Below are 24,120 nucleotides of genomic sequence, written 5' to 3'. Positions count from 1 at the left end.
GACAATGTTTCATAAATCCTCGGAGGGCGACCCTGGAGGAATCTCGGATTTCCAATAAAGGGTTGAAATGGGGAACTTGAAGTGTTAATTTTACCAAGTTTCCTCACCTTCCTCCACGTTAGTATAGTATGCCATAGTGTTGGATGATCCCTAACCTCACTCGGTATTTCCTCGTTCCCTAAATGCAGCAATGCTGTTAACGAGACTTGTGAACATAGCTGTTGTTCCAATTGTACATTGGCAAAGTGAGATACTCCTCGCACCCAGTCCACCACATATCTCAAATTTGCTGCTAGATTATATCTGCCCAGATCTGGAAGATTTATGCCCCCTGCCCCTTTTGGTAATTGAAGCTTGATTAAGCTGATCCTAGTTCGCCCCTTGTGCCCCCAAATGAATTTTCCAAAGGATGAATTTAGTAGCTTAATATCTGATTTGCGTAGAAGCAACGGGAGAGTCTGAAATAAGAACATTATTTTGGGGAATGCTACCATTTTAATTAAGTGACATCGGCCCGAAAAGGATATTTTCAGATGTTTTCAAGATTGGAGTAGATGTATTAATGAATTTATAAGAGGCTTATAATTAATTTGATATAGTAACAAGGGGTTTGCTGGGAGCTGAATCCCCAAATATTTAATGGACCTGGTACACCACTGGAAGGGAAATAAGTTGTTATGAATTTTACCCGATTTGTACATTGCCAATGCCTCGGTTGTTTTGTAATTTACCCTGAAGCCTGAGGCCTTTCCAAAATTATTCAATGTGTTCATTATCTCTGGAATCTCTTGAGAGGGATTGGCAATAAACAATAAAATATCATCGGCAAAAGCCAAAAGTTTAATTGTTGTCCCACCGACTCTCATGCCCTGAAATATTGCTAAATTATGTAGGGTCCTCAACATTGGGTCCAGAGCCAAATTAAACAATAAAGGTGACAAGGGACACCCCTGCCTCGTTCCCCTCTGTACCTCAAATGGCTCAGGGAATGTATTATTTATAGATAGTCTGGATTTGGGTTCTGTGTATATCATCTTGACTGCTTCGCAAAACCAGGATCCCGCCTGGCGACATGCCAAAAGATTATGTAAATAGGCCCAAGAGACCCTGTCAAAGGCCTTGTCCGCATCAAGGCTAACTACTATATGTTTGGTACATCTATGCTTCCTGCTATAAGAGATAGCCCCAATAGCCGTCCTGATGTTATAGGTGATGGATTTCCCATGCACGAATCCCGTTTGGAAGGGCAGAATAAGATCTGGAATCACTTGTTGTAATCTACCAGCTAGTATTTTCGTAAAGATTTTAAAATCAGAGTTGAGTAATGAGATGGGTCTGTGTCCCTCCACCTGTAGCGGGTCTGCGTCCCTCCACCTGTAGTGGGTCTGTATCCCTCCACCTGTAGTGGGTCTGTATCCCTCCACCTGTAGTGGTTCTGTATCCCTCCACCTGTAGTGGGTCTGTGTCCCTCCACCTGTAGTGGGTCTGTATCCCTCCACCTGTAGTGGGTCTGTATCCCTCCACCTGTAGCGGGTCTGTATCCCTCCACCTGTAGCGGGTCTGTATCCCTCCACCTGTAGCGGGTCTGTATCCCTCCACCTGTAGCGGGTCTGTATCCCTCCACCTGTAGTGGGTCTTTTCCTGGCTTAGGTAATACTATAATGTTTGCCTCATTGAACCTGTCGGGAATTATTCTATCTGTGACTATCTTATTATACACTGCACATAGATGAGGACCGATAGAGGCTCCCAAGATCTTATAATATTCGTTACTAAATCCGTCGGGCCCTGGGCTTTTGGCTAGTTTAAAAGTGCCAATAGTTTTTACTATTTCTGAAATATTTATAGGGGCGTTTAGTACTACTCTTTGTTCCTCTGTCAAGATGGGCGCTACGGTACCATGGATAAAATCAGGTTCCCTGTCAACCTCCCTCGGTTCCGCCTCATACAGCGAGCCAAAGAATGCCCTGAACTCCTCCACTATTTCCTCATCTTTTGTTACCATGGTGCCATCTTTCTTTTTAATTTTGTGGATTCTAGTGGTGGTTCTAAAGGGTTTGGTTAAAGAAGCTAGTAATTTCCCAGGTTTGTTGCCCCATTTAAAGTATTTATGTTTCTGGTAGTCCAAGCTACTAAGTGCCATCTCATGGGCCAAGGTGTCCGCCGCCTCCTTGGCCTCTAAGAAATGTTGTTTTGTCGCATCCGTGTTGTTATTTGTAAAATCTTTATATGCCTGCGTGAGAAGTTTTTGTGCTGATATAGTTTGTTCCAGGAGCTTTTTTCTCTTATGGCTGACATATGATATTATCTGACCTCTTACTACTGCCTTGGAGGCAGCCCAATACAAACCAGCGTCCCCACTATGCTCGTGATTATCCTTCTCATAAAAGCTCCAGTAGTTTTGTAAAGAAGCTTTGAAATCCTGAGATTGATATAAATATGAAGGAAACCTCCAGCTTCTTTCCCGTAGTATTGTGGTAGATAATAACAAATTAAAAGTAACCGGTGCATGATCCGAAATACAGATGTCTAGGATGTTGGAGGAAAGTAAATGTGGCGTCAGTGCTGGGCTTAGTAGCCAATAGTCAATCCGTGTATGTAAGTCATGGACATGTGAATAAAATGTATAATCTTTATCTATTGGGTGCTGCATGCGCCATGTGTCTATTAGTCCCAATTGATTGACGAGGTATTGCAAACCACTATGGAGCGCCAATAGAGGTGATGGCTGGGGACTTGACCTGTCTAAAATTCCATCATGAGCCTCATTCAAATCTCCGCCTACAATTAAATTAGTCATATCCCAACCTGTGATACTTTCCATCAATCTGGCTCTGAACTGTGGATCAGGAATATTTGGTGCATATATGTTTGCTAAGTTGTAGATAGTGCCCTCTATCTTCACTTTCACCAATAATAATCTCCCCATAGGGTCCTCTGAAACCTCCACAACTTCATGACTAATATGCTTATTGATCAATATAGCTACCCCTCTTTGTTTTCTCGTAAATGACGCTTCTGCGCATACGGCATATTTTCTGCTGTGAAGAAATGGGTGATTGCCCTTCATCCAGTGTGTTTCCTGTAAGAAGACAATATGGCAATTTAAACGATGTAGATAATTTAAAACTTTTTTCCTCTTAATAGGAGAGTTTAAGGCTATGTGCCCACGCTACAGGATTTACCGCGGATTTACCGCAGATTTGCCGAAAATCTGCAGCAGCAGCACTTCCAAGCCATTTCAATGGCATTTTGGAAATGCTGTGCCCATGCTGCGGATTTTTCCGCGGCGGATTTGCCGCGGATTTTGATGCGGAAAAATCTGCAGCATGTCAATTGTTTGGTGCAGATTTGGTGCGGATTTTTGGCTTTGAATGGGAAAAAAAAAAAAAAAAAATCCGCGGCAAATCCGCGGGTGCGGATTTGCCGCGAAAGTCGCCGATTTTCAGGCAAAAAAATCCGCAGGGACATTCTAGCGTGGGCACATAGCCTAACCCGTTAACATTCCAGGAGCACCAATACAGCGATTTAATCGTGGACTCATTTGTGCTCTCTGTTAGTCATTTATCCTATTCCAGAAGGAGGAATTAATTGTAAAATTATAAACAACCTATTTGGGTTCCCACGTCCATCCCAGCGAGTAAACGCGACAACCCATATGAGAGCTAAACTAAAGGTACGCACGCAGAGCCCCCTAACCCCTTCCCATCTAAACAAAAACCTTAATCTAATGGCAATGTCACCTGCCTCTCTGGCAGTCCTGACACTGAAAAAAAAAAAGGAAAAACAGAATGAACATCAGAACTGTAGCACAGTGACGTCTCCGATTTAAGTGTCTGTGTTGACTGCTGGCGAAGCTCCATTTTCCTGAAGAAGGTAATTTAAAGCCAACTTAGGATCTTCAAAAGTCCAATTCTTTCCCCCTGTAGTGAAGCGTAGAACAGCAGGATACAGTAGACTGAAGCGAATATTTTTTTCCGCCAATAGTTTGCATACTGGATTGAAGGCTTTGCGTCTTGTTGTCAAGGCTGCTGAGTAATCTTAGAACAAAAGCAGTTTAGAGTTATTGTAGGTAAGTGAGCGATTTTTTCTAAATGCTGTCAGCAATCTGATCTTGTCTTGGAAGTCCAGGACCTTAAAAATTACTTGTCTGGGTCTGACCTCTCCATCATTTCGAGGTGGGCCCACTCTGTGGGCCCTTTCAATAGCAATTGGCCCTGACTTTAGATCCAATTTCAAAGCTCCTGGTAGCCATTCTGAAGTGAGTTTCAGTAGATCAGCTTGCCGAACCGATTCAGGGACGCCCACCAACCTTAAATTATTGCGTCTGGAGCTGTTTTCAAGATCATCTACCTTGTCCAGCAATACAGCAATGTCCTTATTCCTGCTCTCCAGCATCTCTGAAATTTCCTTTACAGAGTCCTCCATGTCAGAGACCCTCTGCTCCACATCTGTTAGCCTTGAACCCTGGGCATTAACTTGGGTGACTATAACGTCTAATGAAGACTGGAAGGCTGCCAGCCGCCCATCAATCACCGGCATCAAGAGATCAATGATGGCCTTAGCAGTGGCCTGGGGTGGGTCTGTAGTTGCCTCAGGGGAAGCCCCTGGTGATGGGGGTGCATTTTGGTTTCGTCTTTGCGGTCTAATTCCTTTACTTGGTTGTGTGGCATTGCTCTTACCCACAAATTTATCCATAGTAAGAACTGTAAATATGGAGCTTCTTTAGAGACTGTGGTGACGTCACAATAACATAAGCTTAATTACATCTGTGTGGTAAACTTGGCTGTTTCACAATTATTTCCACGCTGTGTATGAGAGTATATAGATGTTACTTGAAAAAGACCAGTCAGAAGGGCAGGAGGCAGGCCAGATGACTGATCCCACTTCTTTTTGTTTTTCACCCTCTTCTATACTGTCAGTGCTGGTGAAGTAGGGGTTAATCAAGTTGAGCTGTGATGCACTTCAGGCTTATCTGCCTCTGTTTACTGTTGCAGATTACAGGCCTTGTGCAGCAGCCATATAAGATGAGACCTGCAGGGATGTATCTGCCCCCTCCACAGCCCCCTGTTTTATCTCCTGACCTGCTCTCACAGCCAAATGTCTCCAGGGGCTCTCGGCTCCCCCCTCACTCACAGTATCTCAGACGGTGGGCCTGTCCACGGAGCTCTGTGTGACAGGTAAACACAGCGTGCAGTCCTGTTTGCTGAGCTTGCTGCTGCTCAGTGTTTCACTATTTCTTCTGTGGCAGGGAGGGGAGTGTGTGAGAGTTCACTGAAAACTATGGCTGCCGCTGGAAGCACTTCAGTCCCCCTCCCTGTCTCCTGGATGTTAGTTCCCGATATTTAACCCCTCTCTTACCAGATCCCGGGTGCTTTCCGTTTGCAGTGGCACAGCTGCAGGGGGAGCAGGGAGGATGGGCAGCGTTCCTCTGTGCAGCACAGCCCACAGCCTGCAGCCTGGTGCTTTGTGTCAGAGCACTCCTTTCTTTGTGGTGCAGCATACACCTTTCACCTCCGGAGTATCAGGAGAGCGGGGCCTGATGTGCGCCCCTTGTCCTGGCCTTATCCCTGCAGCCTTGAGATGTTAGGATGGGCCTGGATAACGTTTTTGGCCTAGGCTGCTGCAGGAGCTCATGATAAAAGCAGCTACCTCGTAGCTCCGCCTCCCGGAAGTCCGTTTGTTTTATTATAATTTGTACAGTCTTATTTATCCATAGTGGTTTCTTTTTATTCCTGGACATTTTATTACCAGAGGGTATAAGTTTTTTTTACAGGACTCTAGCAGTATATCCATAAACTTGCCCCATTTATGTTCGGTATCCCCAGTTACCATGACTTTGTCCCAATCTACAAAATTGAGCTCTTCCCTTAATTTGGTGAAATCAGCTTTCCTAAAATTCCAGGTTTTAGTATTTACCCTGTGAAATGTTCTAGTGAATATTACTTTGAAACTTCCCATATTATTGTGGAAGCAATTGGGGTTCGACAGAAGGAGTAATGTGTGTAAACCCAGCGATCTGGGAGCCTGTGCGGATCACCCGGGCAGACTTCAAGCCATTTGATGAGGCTTCCGGAGATGTGGAAGGGTTCTTCAAGGAGTTTGAGCACCAGTGTGCGGTGATGGAGGTTCCCCACTCTGGCTGGATGCATTTGTTAGTCGGACTCCTGAACGGAAGCCTGGCAGAGGCTTATCGCACCACTGACTCTCAGCAGAACCGGGATTACAACATTGTAAAGCAGACTATCCTGGATTACCATGCCATCACCCCAGACTCACAGAGCGCAGTTCCGAGACCTCCCATGCACCACAGGGGGATCGTTTAGGATGTATGCCCATAAGATGTCCCAGGCATGTCGGAGATGGCTGGAAGCGGAAAACGCATTCGCTGTGGAAGACGTTATACAGGTATTTCTTATAGAACAATTTTTTTTACAAGTGTCCCTCAGAATGGGTCAGAGAGCGCACGTCATGCACCTTGGATAGAGCTGCAGGCCTGGCTGATGAGGCCCTTACTATCCGACCATAATGGAGGGGGCTTCTGGACAATAAGCCACAGCCTGCTCCTGCGCCCCGACCCTCTCCAGTTATATCTGCCCCTCCATGCAGCTGCAGGCCGATGACAACCACGGCTCCCAATACTGGGGCCCAAGAGTTCCGACCACGCCCTGGGGGAATCACAGAGAGGAGATGTTATGGGTGCGGACAACCTGGACACCTGCAATACAGTTGTCCCGCAAGAACTCTGACTGACCCCCGCGCACCTCTACCTTGTCTGATGCATTTTGTGCATTCCATCCCGCCTGAGGGAGAGTTACCACCACCTCCCCTGGAGTGTACCGCTGACCCCTGCACTATAGATGCCCCTGTTGGAATGTATGGGCTCCGGCCTTTGTCACCAGGTTCTCCTGCCTTCTCCAGAATGCACATGTGAAGGAGTACAACACAGAGGAGATGTTATCGATGTGGGCAGCCTGGGCATTTGCAAGACACTTGCCCTGCTGGTCGATCGAGGAATGACCTTGCACCAAATCGACCTGTTCATTCTCTATAGCCAAATACAATAGGGGAAGAGTTCTCACCCCTTCAAGTTGACTTACTTAATGACTCAGACACTCGTGGTCGACCACTAGGGGTTTATGGGATGCGAGCCACAGCCCCGAGTTCCTCTCACCATCAAACTAAGCACTTACAGGAGGTTGCACTAGATGGACAGAGAGACATTGGATTTTGTGACTCCGGGGCATATCTCACAATAGCTGATCCCTGGGTGGTTCGACCAGAGGCGATATATCATGGACCAGGGATTGTTATTGAATTGGCTGGAAGACAAAGGAGGAATATCCCAAAGGCGACTGTAGATCTGGACTTTGGCTTTGGAATCAAGCAATGTATGGTTGGGGTGATGAGCGGCTGCCTGCAGATATTCTCCTAGGAAATGATGTGGGAGATCTACAATGCCGATTTGTGGGTGCAGGAAACACAGTGTGAGTGAAGGAGGACACAAAGGGAAGCTTGTCCTTCCAACCCTACTGCTGTACAAGGGACTATCCACAGCTGAGCAGCATGGACTTAAGTGAGGTGGCCAGAGGTCTGTGTAGCAGCGCACTCACTTATTAAGGAAGGAGAGGTTGTGATGGTGGAATAAGAGGGGTTGTGTATAATTTTGTGTAGGTTCATATTTTAGGTGTGCTGCTCTGTCCATTCTGTATTCCTTATGTGTACATTGTCCTGTTTGCAGGTTTAATTACCCCCTGCCGGGCTTTTGTTCCTAAGTCTGGGGGAGGGGGGCCTGGGATCCACCTAAACTCTGTTAACCTGGGAGATTAGAAAAGGACTGCTGGAGGATTGTGACTCATCCTTGGGACATTTATGCCATTACTGGACTATTTTACCCTCTGTGTGGTAGATTATTTTATGGACTGTCTGAGTTTGCTTGGAATAAATATTCTTTGGATTTTTCACTCATCTCTCGCTCTGTTGATTGTGTGATATCGGAGAAGGACACCTTGCAGTGTGTAACTTGAGTTTATAAATCACTACTAAGCTAATAAAGCAAACACATTGAATCACCAAACAGACATCACCTGACAGTAACACACACTCTGACCAGGGGCTACAGCCCCCATAGGAGTGAGGTCAGAGGGCACAGCCCCCATAGTAATGAAGTCAGCCCCAATAGGAGTTAGGTCAGGGGCCTCTGCCTGCACGGGCATAGGGTGAGGGGCCTCTGCCTGCACGGGCATGGGGTCAGGGGCCTCTGCCTGCACGGGCATGGGGTCAGGGGCCTCTGCCTGCACGGGCATGGGGTGAGGGGCCTCTGCCTGCACGGGCATGGGGTGAGGGGCCTCTGCCTGCACGGGCATGGGGTCAGGGGCCTCTGCCTGCACGGGCATGGGGTCAGGGGCCTCTGCCTGCACGGGCATGGGGTCAGGGGCCTCTGCCTGCACGGGCATGGGGTCAGGGGCCTCTGCCTGCACGGGCATGGGGTCAGGGGCCTCTGCCTGCACGGGCATGGGGTCAGGGGCCTCTGCCTGCACGGGCATGGGGTCAGGGGCCTCTGCCTGCACGGGCATGGGGTCAGGGGCCTCTGCCTGCACGGGCATGGGGTCAGGGGCCTCTGCCTGCACGGGCATGGGGTCAGGGGCCTCTGCCGGCATGGGCATGGGGTCAGGGGCCACAGCCAGCACCCCAGAAAGAATGAGCCCCCTCCTCCTGTATCAACCTGTCTGACTGAGCTATATCCCCTTTATCAATGCAGACTGAGCCCCCCTCCCCCTGCATCACCCCTGGCTGACTGAGACCCCTCCCCCTGCATCACCCCTGGCTGACTGAGACCCCTCCATCTCTATCATCTCTAAATGACTGTGCCTTCTCCCCCTCGCTCTGCTCCATACACCATTTTTGATCAGTGTGCACCATTGTGTTTTTATATCACGATATTTGCATGTCTTCCCACACAATTGAGTGATTTTCTCTGGTGTTCCCAGGTACTCTGCTGTGTCTATCTCCCGGTGACACCGCAGCCCTCCCCGTGATTCTGCCAGCGCTCATGTGTCTTCTTGTTGGCGATGCCGATGTGTCTGTACTTATTACATCAGCGTCTTATGTGCCAGTGATTGCTGGCTACTTGCTTTATTACCCACGACTTGTGCTGAATTATTGACAACGTTTCTATATTTGTCTCCCCTCATGGTGTGACTCCCCACCCCCGAAAAAGGCTCGGAGCAGAGGAGTCGCCACTTCGTACTTTGTCGTCATGGTTGTTTATTTCTTACTCCTTTGCCGCGCTCGGCCATCCACTTTATATTGTTACTTGTGTTGTCTCTGTATCCAGCCAATAACCCAGATATATACTGTATACAGATATCTGTTGTACTATCACATAGGAGCATCATATGTTATCGGCACTCTTCCTATGTGGCAGCGCCATCTGACTCACTTTTTTTTACCTGTGGATTTTACATCTATATTGAAAAAAGCTGTTTTATGTTATTATTATTATACATTATTAATTCCATGAAGAAAAAACAAGCTATCCAGCACTAAATGTGCACTACAGCACTAAAAAAATCCAAACTGTACTTATTATAGTTTGAGATTTTTGGCAAATTGCAATTTCTTGAGCCCCCCGCCACGTCACGGCAAATCTCTTTGGGGCAGTCCTACTCTAAAATATTTTTATGAAAAATGTGCCATACGGCCTCACATATGAAATAGTAGAACTGTTCTTAGCAGCACTTACTTGGTCTTTCTTCGGCGCTCTATTGGGAGACCCAGACGATTGGGTGTATAGCACTGCCTCCGGAGGCCACACAAAGCAATTACACTAAAAAGTGTAAGGCCCCTCCCCTTCTGGCTATACACCCCCAGTGGGATCACTGGCTCACCAGTTTTCTGCTTTGTGCGAAGGAGGTCAGACATCCACGCATAGCTCCACTGTTTGTAGTCAGCAGTAGCTGCTGGCTATATCGGATGGAAGAAAAGAGGGCCCATATGGGGCCCCCAGCATGCTCCCTTCTCACCCGCGGTGGTGCTTGTAAGGTTGAGGTACCTATTGCTGGTACAGAGGCTGGAGCCCACATGCTGTTTTCCTTCCACATCCCCTGGAGGGCTCTGTGGAAGTGGGATCTTGCCGGCCCCCAAGCCCTGGGGCCGGGCTCCATCCACAGACCCAGAGAACCTGCTGGATTTGGAGCGGGAGTGCCGTTCAGGGACAAGGCCCTGCAACTTTCAGGTACTCTGTGTCCCCGGCAGGCACGGACACTCTCAAGGCTTGCTGAGCGTTATAGTGCGCCGGGGACAGTAGCGCTGTGCGCTGGGGTTAGGTCACTGCAGCTTTGCTGAGTGACGTTACATGTTGGGAACTACTGCGCCCGACCGCTCCTGGAGCGGCGGCGCAGCTGCGACTTGTAGTGCGCCGGGGACTTTGCGCCGACCGCGCTTTTACGGCGGCGGCGCTTTTAACTTTAGCCCCCGGCTTCTGCGGCCTAGCGCCGCTTCGTTCCCGCCCCCACCCTGTCAATCAGGGTAGGGGAGAGACGCTGCTCAATTGACAGCGCCGAGGGCTGGAGCTTTATTTACATGCTCCAGCCCTCTCACTAGGCACAGGGGGAAGCAGACTTCCCGCTCTTCGTCGGTGTACGCCCAGGGCCCGCCCCCCCTCTCCACAAGGACGCCGGCAGCCATTACACATGCGGTCTGGCTGGGGAAAGGCAGCAGGCTCTGGGAGACCCAGACTAGAGGGATTTCTGGCGACCACACACCGCTCCTAAGCGGGCAGTAAGCAGCACAGTAGTGCTGGCCCCTCTAGTGCCTCAGTGTTATATTAGTGTACTTTTTTCTTGGTACCATATATATATATATATATATATATATATATAATATATATTTATATAGTGCACTGTAAGGTCGCTTCTTGGCTGGACACCCTGTACTGCTCTGAGGAGGCAGCAACATGTCATCCGCAAAACGCAAGGCTGCCAAGGCACGGGCTGTGTACACTGTTTGTACTGCATGTGGGGCTGATCTACCGGCAGGCTCCAATGACTCACATTGTGTGCAATGTTCAGTCCCAGTGGCACTTCGTCAGCCAGAGCCTATTGTGGTGGTAGCCCAGGCAGAGACGCCTGTGAACCCTGCCCCGGTGACGGGGACAGACTTTGCAGTGTTTGCTGATAAAATGTCTGTGACTATGACAAAAATCCTGGAGACCTTGCAGGCCAGGCCAGTTCCTCAGACCATGGACACTGCTGTGTCTATGCTCTCCGGTCCCCCTCAGTTGGAACTAATCCGTACTTCAAGGGGGTCTCAAGCATCACAAGCTGAAGTCTCTGACTCAGATGACAGTCCCAGGCAGCCTAAGCGAGCTCGCTGGGAAAGACCCTCGACGTCATCACACTGCTCAGGGTCTCAGCGAGAAGAGTCTCTCTGTGATGAGACTGAGGACGGTGATCAGGATTCTAATCCTGAGGCCCCTCTCAATCTGGATGCCCCTGATGGTGACGCCATGGTTAATGACCTTATATCGGCGATTAATAGACTGTTGGATATTTCTCCACCAGCTCCTTCAGCAGAGGAGGCAGCTGCACAGCAGGAGAAGTTCCATTTCCTGTATCCCAAGCGTAAATTAAGTGCTTTTTTGGACCACTCTGACTTCAGAGAATCAATCCAGAAGCACGACGCTCATCCAGACAAGCGTTTCTCTAAACGTTCTAAGGATACCCGTTATCCTTTTCCCTCTGAAGTGGCCAAACGCTGGACCCAGTGTCCAAAGGTGGATCCCCCAATTTCCAAGCTTGCGGCTAGATCTATAGTCGCAGTAGAGGATGGCGCTTCACTTAAAGATGCCAACGACAGACAGATGGACCTTTGGTTGAAATCTGTCTATGAAGCTATCGGCGCGTCGTTTGCTCCAGCATTCGCGGCCGTGTGGGCACTCCAAGCTATTTCAGCTGGTCTGGCACAGGTGGATGCTATCATGCATCCAGCAGTACCGCAGGTGGCGTCCCTAACTTCGCAAATGTCTGCGTTTGCGACCTATGCTATCAATGCTGTCCTAGAATCTACGAGCCGTACCTCTATGGCGGCCGCCAATTCTGTGGTTTTGCGCAGAGCCTTATGGTTAAAGGACTGGAAAGCAGATGCTGGTTCCAAAAAATGCTTAACCAGCTTGCCATTATCTAGAGACAGACTGTTTGGTGAGCCATTGGCTGAAATCATAAAACAGTCCAAGGGTAAGGACTCTTCCTTGCCACAGCCCAGAGCAAGTAAACCTCAACAGAAAAAGTGGCAGTCGAGGTTTCGGTCCTTTCGAGGCTCGGGCAAGGCCCAATTCTCCTCGTCAAAAACGACTCAGAAAGGACAAGGGAGCTCAGATTCCTGGCGGGCTCACTCACGCCCCAGGAAAGCAAACGGAGGAACCGCTTCCAAGGTGGCTACCTCATGACTTTCGGCCTCCTCCCTCCGCATCCTCGGTCGGTGGCAGGCTCTCCCGCTTTTGCGACATTTGGCTGTCACAGGTCAAAGACCGGTGGGTAACAGACATTTTGTCTCGCGGGTACAGAATCGAGTTCAGTTCTCGGCCTCCACTTCGGTTCTTCAGAACCTCCCCACACCCCAACCGAGCAGATGCCCTGCTGCAGGCGGTGGACTCTCTAAGAGCAGAAGGAGTCGTGATCCCCGTCCCCCCTCAGGAACGGGGGCGAGGATTTTACTCCAATCTCTTTGTGGTTCCAAAAAAGGACGGCTCCTTCCGTCCTGTTCTGGACCTAAAACTGCTCAACAAGCATGTGAACGCCAGGCGGTTCCGGATGGAATCCCTCCGCTCAGTCATTGCCTCAATGTCCCAAGGAGATTTCCTAGCATCAATAGACATCAAAGATGCTTATCTCCACGTGCCGATTGCTACGGAGCACCAACGCTTTCTACGCTTCGTGATAGGAGACGACCATCTTCAGTTCGTGGCTCTGCCATTTGGTCTGGCGACAGCCCCTCGGGTGTTCACCAAGATCATGGCAGCAGTGGTAGCAGTCTTGCACTCTCACGGACACTCTGTGATCCCTTACTTGGACGATCTACTGGTCAAGGCACCCTCTCAGGAGGCATGCCAACTCAGCCTGAATTTTGCACTGGAGACTCTCCAGGCGTTCGGGTGGATCATCAACTTCCCAAAGTCAAATCTGTCACCGACCCAATCACTAACGTATCTTGGCATGGAGTTTCATACTCTCTCAGCGATAGTGAAGCTTCCGCTGGACAAGCAGCGGTCTCTACAGACTGGGGTGCAGGCTCTCCTTCAAAGTCAGTCGCACTCCTTAAGACGCCTCATGCACTTCCTCGGGAAGATGGTGGCGGCAATAGAGGCGGTTCCGTTTGCGCAGTTTCATCTGCGTCCACTTCAATGGGACATTCTCCGCCAATGGGACGGGAAGTCAACATCCCTGGACAGGAAAGTCTCCCTTTCCCAGACGGCCAAGGACTCTCTGCAGTGGTGGCTCCTTTCCACCTCATTATCACAGGGAAGATCCTTCCTACCACCGTCCTGGGCGGTGGTCACGACAGACGCGAGTCTGTCAGGGTGGGGAGCAGTGTTTCTCCACCACAGGGCTCAGGGTACGTGGACTCAGCAGGAGTCCATCCTTCAGATCAATGTTCTGGAAATCAGCAGTGTTTCTTGCCCTACTAGCCTTCCAGCAGTGGCTGGAAGGGAAGCAGATCCGAATTCAATCGGACAACTCCACAGCGGTGGCATACATCAATCACCAAGGGGGGACACGCAGTCGGCAAGCCTTCCAGGAAGTCCGGCGCATTATGATGTGGGTGGAAGCCACGGCCTCCACCATATCCGCAGTTCACATCCCCGGCGTAGAAAACTGGGAAGCAGACTTCCTCAGTCGCCAGGGCATGGACGCAGGGGAATGGTCCCTTCACCCGGACGTGTTTCAGGAAATCTGTCGCCGATGGGGAAGGCCGGACGTCGACCTAATGGCGTCCCGGCACAACAACAAGGTCCCAACCTTCATGGCACGGTCTCGCGATCAAAGAGCTCTAGCAGCAGACGCCCTAGTGCAAGATTGGTCGCAGTTCCGGCTCCCTTATGTGTTTCCACCTCTGGCACTCTTGCCCAGAGTGCTACGCAAGATCAGATCCGACTGCAGACGCGTCATACTCGTCACTCCAGACTGGCCGAGGAGGGCGTGGTATCCGGATCTGTGGCATCTCACGGTCGGCCAACCGTGGGCACTACCAGACCGACCAGACTTACTGTCCCAAGGGCCGTTTTTCCATCGGAATTCTGCGGCCCTGAACCTGACTGTGTGGCCATTGAGTCCTGGATCCTAGCGTCTTCAGGCTTATCCCAAGGGGTCGTTGCCACCATGAGACAGGCTAGGAAGCCCACGTCTGCTAAGATCTACCACAGAACGTGGAGGATATTCTTATCCTGGTGCTCTGCTCAGGGAGTGTCTCCCTGGCCATTTGCATTACCTACCCTTCTTTCTTTCCTGCAATCTGGGTTAGAAAAAGGTTTGTCGCTCGGCTCCCTTAAAGGACAAGTCTCGGCGCTATCCGTCTTTTTTCAGAGGCGTTTGGCACGCCTTCCTAAGGTGCGCACGTTCCTGCAGGGGGTTTGCCATATTGTACCCCCGTACAAGCGGCCGTTGGATCCATGGGATCTGAACAGGGTACTAGTTGCCCTCCAGAAGCCGCCCTTCGAGCCTCTGAGGGAGGTTTCACTCTCTAGACTATCACAGAAAGTGACTTTTCTAGTAGCGATCACATCTCTTCGGAGAGTGTCTGAGCTAGCAGCGCTGTCTTCCAAGGCTCCCTTCCTGGTCTTCCACCAGGACAAGGTAGTGCTGCGCCCCATTCAGGAGTTTCTCCCGAAGGTGGTATCCTCTTTTCATCTTAATCAGGATATCTCTTTGCCTTCGTTTTGTCCTCATGCAGTTCATCGGTATGAGAAGGATTTACATTTGTTAGATCTGGTGAGAGCACTCAGAATCTACATTTCCCGCACGGCGCCCCTGCGCCGTTTGGATGCACTCTTTGTCCTTGTCGCTGGTAAGCGCAAAGGGTCGCAGGCTTCTAAGGCCACCCTGGCTCGATGGATCAAAGAACCAATTCTTGAAGCCTACCGTTCTGCTGGGCTTCCGGTTCCATCAGGGCTGAAGGCCCATTCTACCAGAGCCGTGGGTGCGTCCTGGGCATTGCGACACCAGGCTACGGCTCAACAGGTGTGCCAGGCAGCTACCTGGTCGAGTCTGCACACTTTCACCAAACATTATCAGGTGCATACCTATGCTTCGGCGGACGCCAGCCTAGGTAGAAGAGTCCTGCAGGCGGCAGTTGCCTCCCCGTAGGGGAGGGCTGTCTTGCAGCTCTAACATGAGGTATTTCTTTACCCACCCAGGGACAGCTTTTGGACGTCCCAATCGTCTGGGTCTCCCAATAGAGCGCCGAAGAAGAAGGGAATTTTGTTACTTACCGTAAATTCCTTTTCTTCTAGCTCTTATTGGGAGACCCAGCACCCGCCCTGTTGTCCTTCGGGATTTTTGGTTTGTTTGCGGGTACACATGTTGTTCATGTTGAACGGTTTTCAGTTCTCCGATGTTACTCGGAGTGAATTTGTTTAAACCAGTTATTGGCTTTCCTCCTTCTTGCTTTTGCACTAAAACTGGTGAGCCAGTGATCCCACTGGGGGTGTATAGCCAGAAGGGGAGGGGCCTTACACTTTTTAGTGTAATTGCTTTGTGTGGCCTCCGGAGGCAGTGCTATACACCCAATCGTCTGGGTCTCCCAATAAGAGCTAGAAGAAAAGGAATTTACGGTAAGTAACAAAATTCCCTTCTTTTCAATCCCGTACCCATGACTGGATCATGCTGTGATAGGAGAGAAAAAGGCGCAATAGGGTCTTACCCGGTTTACAGGGTGAAAAAAGAAAAAGGCAATGCACTCACCTGGCAGGATTGTGCCAGTCACAACCCCTTTGCAGACGTGGATGAGCGCTTAGGTGGTTCAGCAGCGGCCCCATTACAGAACAAATTTTCAGCGTAAAAAAACTGGGGAAAACGGGTTTTATGCCGCGCTAAGAGACCACAAGCATAAATATAATTTGTTCTTTTATTTAGGTCATTCCAACGCGTTTCGGAGACTCATCTGCCTCCCTCCTCAGGGAAAAGAAACTGAGGAAGGAGGCAGGTGATTCTCCAAAACGCGTTGGAATGACCTAAATAAAAGAACAAATTATTATATTTATGCTTGTGGTCTCTTAGCGCGGCATAAAACCCGTTTTCCCCAGTTTTTTTACGCTGAAAACATGACTGAATCATGGCTGTGGACGGGAGAGGCCCAAGCAAATGCTGCTTAAAGTAAATAGCCTGTGGACAGGGCCTGATGACTGAATGTGAACAGCCACCAATTGCCAAAATCAAAAACAGATGGAATACAATCCAAATTGGGGTGCACAGCAAGGTGGGGGTCAGCCACCGACCAATTCAACAAAGAAAAAAACAAGAAAGCCAGCACTAAATGTGCACTACAGCACTAAAAATTCCAAACTGTACTATTATTAATTCCATGTGCACAATTTTATTTTTGCTTGATCTCTCAAAAAAAAGCACACGCCGCAAAGCGCACGCGCCACATAGAGCAGGCGCCGCACAGAGCAGGCGCCGCACAGAGCAGGCGCCGCACAGAGCACGTGCCACACAGAGCACGCGCTATAGAGTGCTTTGCAGAAAGCTCACCATAAAATCACGCACCATAAACAGAGCGCACCATAAAGATCAATTACCAAAACAAGAGCGAATATAAAGAGCACGCGCCATAAAGAGCATTTACCAAAAATAGCGTGCCCCATAAAGAGCACACACCATAAGGACATGTACCATAAAGAGCACACACCATAGAGACATGCCCCATAAACAGCGCGCACCACAAACAGCGCGCACCACTAATGTCCACTATAAACAATTCTTCAGTTTGGATAAAAAAAAACTGAATGAAACTGACATCTAACACTTGAAATGAGCTGAATCTGAGGCCTCATCCCTTCACCTCCGAATGCTCATAATGGCCGATGGTGCAATAGATGGCATGGAGACACGGCACTAGTGAACAATTTGTAGGACACTTGTGCCCAATGATCAATAATGATTAAGAAGACAAACAATGGACATGGCAGGGCCACGGGCCGCCACAAGAGCTGCTCCTCACCAGAGTCAGGTGATCTTTGTTGGAGAAGCTGAAGTTTTGGGCATCTTGTAAGGACCGTAGGATCTGGGGGTGATGGACCATGTCTGTGACCAGGATCAACTCTGTGATGCCCTAAAAAGAGAATACAGGCCATTATCCGAACCGGGGAGGAAATGACCATATGTCGGCCCCTGCAGTGCTAGTAGATGGGAACATTTCCCACCAGCTCTGCGTAGAGCACCAGTAATTCATCAGCACATACAATAGAGATGTGGCCCTCTCTCCCAGACCCCTGTACAGCCGCACACGTGGTAGGTCCACCCCTCTGGATTACGTTTCAGACTCACCTCAAGGATTTTCTTGGCCTCCTCTGGATCCATGTGGTGGAATATATTACATGGTGCCCGGCTCAGGATCTCCATGGTGATGGCACAGTGATGATTCTCCAGAGGCGAGATATTCTGGTATCTGGATGCCAACTCTGTGTGGGCATTAACCTGATAACTGTGAGCAGAGGAGAGAGTATCACTTAACGTGGACCCGCGCTCACCACAGGGGTAGTGGAGGGTGATCAGTTGTCATAGCAACACCCCCATCTCCAGGATGAGATATGTGATATGTCACGTGGGCGCCCAGACTGTTGGAGATGCCCCCGAGGGACAGAACCTGCGAGTCGGGGAAACTCCATATCTGGGCTTTGTATGGCAGCGTCTGATGGAGTAATATGCAACAATGGTGGCTCCAACATGAACACCTCGAGACGTGCTGCGGAGAGGGCTAACCCCAAAGCAAAAATGCCACCTATCTCCACCAACTCACTTGTTGTTGAGGCCAGGATGGTCGACGTCATGACAGAGGGCTGCCACCATCAGAGTTACCATGTCCTCTGGAGAAAGAAGCTCCTGGAAGATATTAACGATATATAGCAATATTGTTACACATCAACATGGTGTCACAAGCAGGTTTGCACAAACGTTAAAGATTGTCATGGTGGCGTCAGGCTCTGTTCACATTGCAGATGCTGATACTCTGTCTGATGGTACAATACTCAAGGTAAACATCGTGTATATAGCAACGTATCGCTGATAATGGTTATACCGCATCACAGTGTAATAGCACAAGCACTTTATTGTTAATATTGGTAGTAAATATATGTCACATTTAGTATTGTTCGGATCTGACTAATATCTAAGTGCAACCGCGTCAGGATTTTTTGTTCAGGACCCAAGAAGACTGTGTATTGTGCTGGACAGACCTACATGTCCGATCTAACGCCTCATTAATAAGGATGGCTTTATTGTCAATAATCCACCAGCTCAGTGCATTTGTTTAATAGTGTGGGTTAATGTAAGGGTACTTTCACACTTGCGTTGTTTGGCACCCGTCACAATCCGCCGCTTTGGGAAACAGCGCAATCCGTTAACGGACGTTCCCTGTTTCCCATACACTTGTATTGACGACGCATTGCGACAGATGGCCTTGTGTTGTATCCGCCGGCCGACGCTGCATTACATCCGCCGGGCGGAAAGAACGCAGCATGTAGCGTTTCTCTGCGCTTCCCAGAGTGGTAAAAAACGCAATGTGCAAGATTCCATCGGCGTCTTGTCGTTTTTATAATGGAAGCCTATGGTGGCGGAATCCGGCGAAATCCGTCATTTGATGGATGCCTGTGACGCATCCGTCTTTACACAACTGAGCATGCTCAGCTGAGTAAATCACTGAAAAAAAAAAGCTGGATTGGATTGCGTTGTTTTGCAGGATCCGTCGCATCAGTTGTGCCACTACATGCAACGCATCCGTTACATTTGTCACACAATGCAATGCGTCGGATGCCACACAACGCAAGTGTGAAACTAGCCTAAGTGATTTTGGTGAATTCTGACATTATAGTTGGCCATACTTACATTTCAGCATTGACCTGGTTGCTGCATTAGTGAGACAATTGAAGACCTTGTCTCTGCAGGTGGCTGAATTAAAGGGGCGGTACATCAGCAAGCCCAGTCCACCACCCCGGAGCTATCAGCCCTGGTCACTGGATCATCAGAACCCAACTGCCCCTCCTGGAAAGCTTTTCAGGGAGCACAGCCGGATTGTTGCTTTTAGAGAAACATGTAAGTTCTACTTTCATCTACGTCCCCACTCCTCTGGTAATGAGGTGCAGCGGGTGGGAATTGTGGTCTCGATGTTGAGTGAGGACCCACAAGCGTGCGCTTTTTCCTTGCCTTAGTCACAGGCCGTTTTATCAGTGGACAGGTTTTTCTCAGCACTCTGTGTCATCTATGATGATCCAGATAAATTATCTTTATAAGAGTCTAAAATTTGTTCACTGCACCAGGGGAGTCGGCCGGCAGAGGACTATTGCCGCCGAATTTCGGTGCTGGTCCGTGGACTCTGTGGAATGACCCTGCTCTCAAAAGCCAGTTTTTCCAGTATGTATCCAAGAGGGTAAAGGAGATGTTGGTGTTGTAATGAACTCCATTTCTTGAGTGTCCATGTGTCTTGTAATACGTATTGATCATTATTTCCAGTAGAGGTCTCATAAAACCATGACTCTCTGGAAGGGGGTTACTGTACCGACATTAGCTCCAGAGGCCTCACCCGAACCCAAGCAGCTTGGAGGGACGTCCCATGAGTGGAGATTACTGTACAGACATTACCTCCGGAGGCCTCACTTGAGCCCACGCAGCTTGGAGGGACGTCCCATGTGAGGAGGTTACTGTACCAACATTACCTCTGGAGGCCTCACCTGAGCCCATGCAGCTTGGAGAGACATCTCATGTGAGGAGGTTACTGTACTGACATTACCTCTGGAAGCCTTACCCGAGCCCATGCAGCTTGGAGGGAAGTCCCATGTGAGGAGGTTACTGTACTGACATTACCTCCGGAGGCCTCACCCGAGCCCATGCAGTTTGGAGAGACATCTCATGTGAGGGGGTCACTGTACCGACATTACTCCAGGAGGTCTCACTCGAGCCTATGCAGCTTGGAGGGACGTCCCATGTGAGGAGGTCACTGTACAGACATTACCTCTGGAAGCCTCACCCGAGCCCATGCAGCTTGGAGGGACGTCCCATGTGAGGGGGTCACTGTACCGACATTACTTCAGAAGGTCTCACTCGAGCCTATGCAGCTTGGAGGGACGTCCCATGTGAGGAGGTCACTGTACAGACATTACCTCTGGAAGCCTCACCCGAGCCCATGCAGCTTGGAGGGAAGTCCCATGTGAGGAGGTTACTGTATGGACATTACCTCCAGAGGCCTAACTCAAGCCCATGTAGCTTTGAGGGATGTCCCATGGGGGGAGAATTCCTAATTTTCCAGCTAATTTTGCTTTCAAAAGGTCTAATAGCGCTCCTTCCCTTCCGAGCCCTGCTGTGCGCCCAAACAATTTATCTATCACATTTGAGGTATCAGCGTACTTAGCAGAAATAGCACAATACATTTGATGGTGCATTTTTCCTGTTACTCTTGTGAAAAGGCAAAATTTTATGGCTAAACTAATATTTTTGTGGAAAAAGTACAATTTTCATTTTTCCTTCCACATTTCTTTGGTACCTGTGAAGCACCTGAAGGGTTAATAAACTTCTTGGATTTGAGCAGTGTGAGTTGGGCCATTTTTAGAATAGGGTCACTTTTGGGTATTTTCTGTCACTTTGAGAGGCCAAAGTCACTTTACAAGTGACGTGGTCCCAAGAAAATGGTTTTGTAAGTTTTGCTGGAAAAATGAGAAATTGATGATGAACTTTGACCCCTTCTGACTTCCTAACCAAAAAATGTTTCAAAAATTGCGCTGATGTAAAGTGACGAGCGGGGGATGGGATTTAGTAACTATTTTGTGTGACATCTTTCACATTTATGGGGAGAAATTTTCAAAGTTTGAAAATCGTAAAATTTTCTCCAAGTTTCCGATATTTTCACAAATGCAAAAAATATGGTCTTAAAGTTACCGCTATCATGAAGTCCAATATGTCACGAAAAGTGATGTCAGAATCAGCGGGATCCGATGAAGCTCCAGAGCTATAGCCTCATAAAGTGACGCTGGTCACAATTTCAAAAAACAGTCTGGTCATTAAGGTGAAAACCATGGTCTGGGGAAAAGGGGTTAAACTAAAGCTTGTAGGCTTCACAGAAAACAAAAATTCTTATCCCACCCTCCCAATATCTGTATGGGAGCGCCACCTTGGGTTCAGGTATAGTATAGCTGGCTACCAGACCCATGGCCCACTGCTGTGGCTGCAAAACCCTGGATCGCAGGTATGCCAGACCAAGGGAGAGTTTCTGCACTTGTTCCTCCACAGGATCCATTTTAAGGTTCATGGGGAAAAAAAAGAAGTTTCGGTTATAATGTTACTTAGTGACTAGCGGGGTGCCCCCAGCGAGTGCTGCGACAACAGGGTACAGCGGGAGCACGATACAACAGTGGGCCCTGGCGCTAGGGAGAGGGTAGCAGGGTCACTTTCTGTACTCACCTGAGGCTGATCCCTGCATTTTCTGTTGTCCATTTACAGGTTCTTTGACCCAGCCGCCGATCATATGCCTAGGCCCTCGCTTGCCCTGAACTTACCCTGGCTAGTGAGAAGGCCGGCAAGAGCACTACACCCACCTCTACAATAATTCAACACAAGGGTAGGAAGACAGACAGGGGGAAATAGACACAAAAGGAAAAACACTCCTAGCAACTAACACCACAACTGCAATTGTTATGAAGCTTCAGGGTTCTTCCAAAGACAGGCTCCTTCCAAAGTGATCAGCGAAGTTGTGAGAATCTATAACCGACATCAGAAGTTAAGACACGTGACTATTTATAGCAAAGGGTGTGGTCACAAAAGAGCTGCACCTGAGATTCAGGCTCCAAAGGATAGCCAGATAGGAAAGAGTTCTTAACCCCTACAGCACCAAAGCAAATACACTTCAACATAAGATGCAGACCTGTGCACAATAAGATAGAACAATAATATAGAAAACCCCGGCACACAGATGGAGAAAAAGAGAATATCCAGTCAAGGTTGCTTTTAATATGCTGGTGTTTTATTCGTGAAAAAATTCCATAACAGTCAGTGTGTAGCAATAAAAGGCAATGTAAGGTCCAACGTTTCGGCTCATATGGGAGCCTTCACCAGGGACATGAAATGATGTAAGTTATAGGAGGAGCACAAGACTATTAAGAATCCGAGGTTCAGGATGGAGTCAGGATAGAGGAATGTCCGGACAGTATTGAGGACGTGTTATGTAACATGTGGGGGCTCACATCTAGAGGATGCAATAAAGGCTAATGCAATAGATTATGAGGATGAGTCACATCAGGAGAGGGAAGCCTAAGGATTGTATTTCGTGGCCATGTAATAGGGGAATTGCCCCATGTGTATGACAAGGCTAATCAGAAATGGTGCAAAGACCAAGGGTAATCTGGAATGCCTATTGCAGCATGTAGTCAGAGTGAGGGAGCCCCATAGGGAATCCTTAGGCTTCCCTCTCCTGATGTGACTCATCCTCATAATCTATTGCATTAGCCTTTATTGCATCCTCTAGATGTGAGCCCCCACATGTTACATAACACGTCCTCAATACTGTCTGGACATTCCTCTATCCTGACTCCATCCTGAACCTCGGATTCTTAATAGTCTTGTGCTCCTCCTATAACTTACATCATTTCATGTCCCTGGTGAAGGCTCCCATATGAGCCGAAACGTTGGACCTTACGTTGCCTTTTATTGCTACACACTGACTGTTATGGAATTTTTTCATGAATAAAACACCAGCATATTAAAAGCAACCTTGACTGGATATTCTCTTTTTCTCCATCTGTGTGCCGGGGTTTTCTATATTATTGGACTACTTTTTTCTCCCGAGCACCAGTTCCTCTAGTAGTAGAGCGCAGCTTATCTCTCCTGTGCGCAATAAGGGCCTGTGACCTTCTGGTCCCAGACTCACCAGAGGTCCCCCCAGAGTGTCGCACACCCCTGATAATTACATCACAGCTATTGACACTGGGGATGTCTATGGACTTTGTCTCAACAACACTGCTTTGTATTGGGCACATCTATGGATGCGCACGTATCTCGGGATCTGATACTGCTCACGTGTTGGGATTTGATGCTATACGTATGGCTTTGGACTTTGTCTCCATCGTATTCTTTTATACCACGCGTGGTTTTCGACCTAATACCAGAGAGGTGACTATAACATGATACGGTATTTTTCTTTCATTGTGTGGTGATTATCTCTAAGCATTTATTTGCTGTCATATGGACAATACTTGTCCGCGGTGCTGCATGCGCTTCCGGTCTACTTCTCTCTGAATAATACTGATTGCTTTACAGATGGCAGCGCAGCCCCACATCAGCCGCATGGCTATCATTCATAGATGAATACCACCTTAGTGGGGCAGCAGCTCCTATATTCTGGCTTCTTCAGTAATTTTCCTGTTATTACTTTGACAGCTAAATTAAAACAGTAAAGAGAGACATCGAGATTTTAATCAATGCAATAAGTTACATTTTAGATATTTATCAGTTGCTGGAAGCGAGGTATTATCTCTTCAATAGGACAATTAATGGTGTGCTTCACATACCGGACCACCTAATGAAGGTCCAATGTCTGTTCTTGTATATATCAGCAGAGGTGTCTCATCAAAGAGTCTCATGAAAGAAGAGTCTTACGATTGAGGGTCATCATACAGGAGTCTCATCATGTAAGATAAGATTCTCATGATGGAGGAGTCTTAGCACACAGGAGTCTTACGTTTGAGCCTCATCATTAAGGAGTCTCAAGATGGAAGAGTCTCAAAATGGAAAAGTCTTGGCAAATAGGAATCTCATCGCAGATTAATCTCATAGAATAATGTAATCATTGAGGCTCATCATAGAGGAGATGCATCACAAAAGAGTCTCATCATAGCAGAGAATCCTCATAGAGGAGTCTCAT

The 24,120-nt window shown here is 48.5% G+C and overlaps 1 protein-coding gene across 1 annotated transcript in view; it reads right to left on the bottom strand.

Moving 5' to 3' along the window:
- The window catches only part of PDE9A (phosphodiesterase 9A), a 38,470-nt gene that overhangs the window by 9,300 nt on the left and 5,050 nt on the right, over positions 1-24,120 (bottom strand). The window contains exons 6-8 of the mRNA XM_075337772.1: positions 18,016-18,098; positions 17,544-17,700; positions 17,218-17,328 (exon numbers count right to left, since the gene is read on the bottom strand). Coding sequence (XP_075193887.1) covers positions 17,218-17,328; positions 17,544-17,700; positions 18,016-18,098 — 351 coding nt within the window. The remainder of the gene's footprint in view (positions 1-17,217; positions 17,329-17,543; positions 17,701-18,015; positions 18,099-24,120) is intronic.

This window comes from Anomaloglossus baeobatrachus, chromosome 2, assembly GCF_048569485.1.
Source record: "Anomaloglossus baeobatrachus isolate aAnoBae1 chromosome 2, aAnoBae1.hap1, whole genome shotgun sequence".
NCBI lineage: Eukaryota > Metazoa > Chordata > Amphibia > Anura > Aromobatidae > Anomaloglossus > Anomaloglossus baeobatrachus.
This window is presented reverse-complemented; position numbering and strand designations above follow the sequence as displayed.